At 41.3% G+C, this 5,378-nt stretch overlaps 1 protein-coding gene across 1 annotated transcript; it reads left to right on the forward strand.

The window, feature by feature from the left end:
* The first annotated feature begins 393 nt into the window (after positions 1 to 393).
* Positions 394 to 5,038, forward strand: LOC142634572 (putative disease resistance RPP8-like protein 2). Its single transcript, XM_075808871.1, has 4 exons — positions 394 to 905; positions 2,958 to 4,065; positions 4,148 to 4,541; positions 4,659 to 5,038. The coding sequence occupies exons 1-4, from the start codon at positions 394 to 396 to the stop codon at positions 5,036 to 5,038; spliced, it is 2,394 nt and encodes a 797-aa protein (XP_075664986.1).
* The last annotated feature ends 340 nt before the right edge of the window (positions 5,039 to 5,378 follow it).

Raw genomic sequence — 5,378 nt, forward strand, 5'->3', positions numbered from 1 at the left:
TATACATGTTAGCATGGAGATTAAGCAAAGCCACATCAGACTTAATCGTAAAATGTAAATCCCATTTAGGGATTCTTGGAGCCAAACCTGGAAGGATGACTACCGCATTGTATCCGTCCGTCCTCTGTGGATCCGCGCTCCTTGGTTGTGTCAACCCGTCATCCTTGCACCGTCACATCCAGCCACATAGATTCGTCACTTTCATTTTTACTCTTCTTCACTTATAATCGAGTTGTGCTACTGCCACCATGTCGTTCTATTGAAGAGAAATTGAAGGACCTAATCCATGGAAAGCCAGATTTAGTACGTGACAATAAAGATGACATACGGTACAACATAGAATTTCCACTGAAGCTATTGCTTGCTTTCCTGGAAGATTTAGATGGGCTTATAATGGACACTAAAACGAAGAAGGCCCGGGTAAAGCTTGTGGAGGAGACCATACTTGAACTACTACAAGACATGGATGGCATACTTAAAATAGCAAATCGAATGAGCTGTATTTTCTATATTGGTAGTTGGATAGCAAGGCGTAAGCTCAAGAAGAGCTATCAGTACTATGATAGAATGTTATGGCTCCTTATTCTACATAAGAACATATGTGACTTCAAATTTATTAGAAGAGATCCATTGAAATCTGTCCATCGGTCCCAGAAAAAGCAAATGTTTTCATCTCAGGCCACAACAACCAATGACGATGGTGTTTCTTCTCCACTGAATAACTTTCACAATCATTTCAGTCAAGGGCAAGCCATGGATGAGTTCACACAACTACAAAGTCGTTTAACGGATGTACACAAACTTCTCATGGATGCAAAAGCAATTGAAGGCATAAAGCATTCAAGAATGGCTTGTACGGATCAACTGAAGGAAATTATTGAAGATGCAGGTGATAGACCAAAAACGTATTGACCCCTTGTGATGAATTAAGTTGATTAATTAGCCAAGTTATTAATTAATCAAGTTAACATGCAAAATGCATGGTAGCACAAACAAATCACCAATTAAATTAAGAATGCAGCGGAAATTAAATGACACGGTGATTTGTTTACAAATGGGGAAAACCTCCAAGGGAAAAACCCCACCGGGTGATTTTAAAGTCACCACTCCTGAAATTCCACTATTATCACAAGGAGCGGTTACAAGTAAAGGAATCCCAAGTACCTTACCAACCTACAGTTGAACTCTTACCGCAATACCCAATTGGACTTGTTCTGTAGTAACAATTTCTCCTTTCAATGCACGGCTCCCAAGTACGTGACTAACCAATTTGATGCGCAGATTCCAGTACGCGGCTTACTCCTTTGCACGAATCCTAGTACGTGACTAACTCCACAGTAACCCTTTGATTGTTGTAATTGATTTGCAGCCGCTTCACATAGAAATACTAATAAGATCTTCAATGTTGGTGCAAGAGACTTTGCTTGGTTACAAAATCCAAAGGCGTACAAGAAATGTAACAAGAACTCTTTCTTCTGTAGGAGGAGGCTAGGGTTTCAAAAAGAAAACCATATGAAGCTCTATAGGGTTAGGTTTTTCTTTTTCCACCTCCTTTAAATAAGAGCTTAATGGGCTCTCCTATTCCAAATAGGTTTACACAAACCTTGGGCTTTCCTAGTCCAATAAGAATTATACAAATCTATAAACAAATAGCCTTTTAAAGTAAAAACGTTGTTGGCTATAATCTGAAACCCGTAAGCTCGATTGATCGAGACATCTGTCGAGCTTTAATGAATCTTGACAGATCGAGCTTCTGTCGAGGAGGTATCGAAACCTGCAGTTTGCACTTTTCTTGAGCAGTTCTTGAGTAATCTTCGTGTCTTCAATTTAACCACTTGTAATGATCATCTTGAACCTACTTTAGATTTACCCAAATACAAGTAAAGTGCGTTTTGTCAAAGGATATGCCAATTATATAAAAATCTGTCCCCAACAGCAGGAAAATCATTGAAATCCCATGGAGAAAGTTCTCACTCGGAATGGAGTGAAAACCAAAACAAGACAGAGTCTCGGTCAAAGTTCAAAGAAATTGGGCGACTTAAAACAACACTCAGAATTCTCGAGATTTGCATTACAATATTTCGCATTGAACAGAGGAGAGAGAGGAACGTGGTAGTTGGCATGGATGAAGATGTACATAAAGTAGTCTCACAACTGATCACCAACAGTGAGAATTGCTCCACGCATTTTATTGTGGGGATGAAGGGCATCGGTAAGACAACACTGGCGCAGATGGTTTTTAACTATGAAGCACGGGTGCGGCGTTTGGGCCGCCGCACCCACGTCGGACGCGGCCGGACGCGGCGACGCGCAGGCGACGCCGCTGCCTGCGCGTCTGTGCCGCGTTCGGCAATAAAAAATCAATTTTTTCGGCGCGATTCGCGCCGATACGGCGCCGATTCGGGCCGACGCACGCGAAATCGGGCCGATTCGCGCCGATTCGGCCCGAATCGGTCCGTATCGGTTGAAATCGGTCCGGCCGAAATCGGCCGATACCGGCCGAAATTCAAAAAAAAAAAAAAACAACAACAGGTGCTTATGGCTGGAAAAAAAAAAAAAAAAAAAAAAAAGAGAAAAAAGAAGAGGTGCAAACGCACCGTTTGGAAAAAAACCAAGACCCAACCCTCTCCCTCTTCATTTTTCTTGAGCCTCTCTCCCACTCTCTACCTTCACTCTTGAACTAGGCTCTCTCTATTCTAGTTATTATTTACCATTATTCTTAAATTTGGTATATATTTATATAATGTAAAAAATGTATGTTTAGCAATATATTAAAAATATAAATAAAAATATTTTTAATAATTTTTTAATCGCCGCACCCCGCCGCACCCGCACCCTACTTTTTCAAAAATTGCCGAGTCCCGCACCCGCTCCCGCACCCGCACCCGAATCCCGAAACGCACCCGTGCTTCATAGGGTTTTAACCACAGTGCTATTCGGAACCACTTTGAATCTAGATACTGGGTGCCTCTAATTGATAGAGTGGATGAGGAAAAGAATGTACTCCTGAAAAGATTAGGACAGAAGGTCATGCCTGCACCTGCGACGAATAAGGCAGGGAAGGAAAAAGATTACTCAATCAAGGAGCTGAATTGGTTCTTGAAGGGTAAGAAGTACCTTATAGTTCTGGACAACATCTTGTCAGTGGAAGCCTGGGAGAGTTTAAAAGCCGCATTCCGGGATAGCACAAATGGGAGCAGAATTTTGATCACCGCACGGCACAAGAGTGTAGCTTCAAATGCTGAGCACTACTACCAACTTCGACTACGAACCAAAGATGAGAGCTTGAGTTTGTTTCAACAGATGGTCGACCTTCCCTCTGAAACTTCTGACCAGCCTGAATTCTCTCCAGAAGTAGGAGAAGCTCAAAAAGTGAATTCACTAGCACGTAAAGGAGTAGGAAGGTGTGGGGGCTTGCCACTTTCCATCTTACGTCTTGGGTATCTATTTTCAGGGACGAAGAATGTGACTTATGAGGAGTTGTTGAAGGCGCTTGACCATATCGATCATAGCCAAACACCATGGTTGGAAATTATGGATTTTAATGTAAAAGACTTGCTTCCACATCTAAGGCAATGTCTTTCTTATTTTGGACTCTTTCCCAAGGACTCTGAAACTTCAGCAAGGAGATTAGTCGCTTTGTGGGTTGCAGAAGGGTTGGTAACACCAAGTGGCATTGAGCAAGAGCCTCCTGAATTAGTTGCAAAGAATATTTTGAGAGAGTTGATAAGCCGCAACTTGGTACAGGTGGTGGAAAGAAAGCCTAACGGGAAGGAAAAGACATGTAGTTTCCCTAGTGCTCTGCGAGATTTATGGTTGCGATCAAATGCAAGCTTTGATCAGCGGCTTGCTTATAATGCTGATGAACATGATGCCTGTTCTACTCTTAGTCATGGTAGCGGTAAAAATTTACAAAATTTACTGCGAAGCTGCAGAAATCCCCGCTCAATTCTCTTTTTTGATACTCGAGAAGGCAATAAACCTGGAGAAGAAATAGGTAACTTCCTTTCTCTGGGTATTGCAAGTGGTCATCTCTTACAGTCACAAGTCCTTGATCTTGAACATGTATTTCGACCCAAATTGCCAGACACTAGGAAAATTAATTCATTTAACATATTTGGGGTTAAGGTGGACTTATCTGGAGAAGATCCCACCGTCAATTGGCAACTTAACCAACCTCCAAACTCTGGATGTGAAGCATGCTTATATCCGTGTTCTTCCTAGTTCAATATGGAAATTGAAGAAACTTCGGCACCTATGCATGAACCAAATTTATAGAAGCCAAATTAAGCATCAATCAAGTGGGAGTTCTTTGCAAAATCTCCGAACACTGAGGGGTGCATTTGTAGATAAGGACAGTCCTCTAAAGGATAGCCTCCGTAGGTTGACCAACCTTAGAAAATTGGCACTAGCTTTCCAACTGAACCTGTCACAGCAAATAGCACTAGCTGAGAGTCTTTTGAAACTGAAGCAGCTTAAAGCTTTGAAGTTGAAATCAATTGATAAAATGGGTCGGCCTCAAGATCTGAAGGAACTTTCTTGTCAGGCCTTGAAAATCTTTCTAACCTATATTTGTTTGGAAAACTAGAGAATACGTCCATTGATAAGACTCCCACAAAGCCTAACTGAGCTTACCTTGTCTGCCTCTGGACTTTTAGATGATCCAATGCCAGAGTTAGAAAAACTTAAAAAGCTTGAATGTCTCAGTTTGTACTCTGGTTCTTATACTGGGAAAAGCATGTCATGCTCCAAGGGAGGCTTTCCCCAGCTTCATGTTTTGAACTTCTGGACGCTTCAGGAATTGGAAGAATGGAATGTGGGGGAGGAAGCAATGTCAAACCTCAAGAAGTTGGAGATTCGTTCCTGCAACAGTTTGAAGGTCCCAACTGGGTTGGGGCATCTAAAGACTCTTAGTGAATTGAAGTTAAAGGATATGCCAGTGAAATTCACAGCAGAAATTGAGAAAACCAAGGAGATAATTTGGGGCGATATTACTCTTTCTCCAGCCATAATTATTGATGACCATAGTCAATACTGAATGGAGCTCCAGATTATATGTAGGTAAGGCAGTCTTTCTTTTTATTTCTCTGTTCTAATTTATTTTCTTAGTTCTTAAAACAAATCATTAAAATTTTGACACTGCAACTTTGAACAGATTTCTGCTTCCTTTCCTTACTTATTTGACCATGAAGGATGATGTGGGAGTTGGACACAAGCGTGAAGAGGTGTTTAGACATGATGTCTCGATTTACTATTTGGCTCACCAGGTTTTTTTTTTTTGGCTATGGTTTTGATCAATAAAAGTCATATGCTTGCGGTGTTACAAGTGCTACTGTGTGCTTTCTCCAAAAACAAAAAAAAAATTGCTACTCTGTGTA

Source organism: Castanea sativa, chromosome 5 (genome assembly GCF_040712315.1).
Source record: "Castanea sativa cultivar Marrone di Chiusa Pesio chromosome 5, ASM4071231v1".
Lineage (NCBI taxonomy): Eukaryota > Viridiplantae > Streptophyta > Magnoliopsida > Fagales > Fagaceae > Castanea > Castanea sativa.

Bases quoted from the DNA above. Each gene is read 5' to 3' on its own strand.
- LOC142634572 (XM_075808871.1), top strand. From the start codon at position 394: ATGGACACTAAAACGAAGAAGGCCCGGGTAAAGCTTGTGGAGGAGACC. The intron at 906-2,957 runs GTATTGACCCCT...CTTTGAATCTAG, and splicing joins GCAGGTGATAGACCAAAAAC to ATACTGGGTGCCTCTAATTG. The intron at 4,542-4,658 runs GTCAGGCCTTGA...CTGGACTTTTAG, and splicing joins AGATCTGAAGGAACTTTCTT to ATGATCCAATGCCAGAGTTA.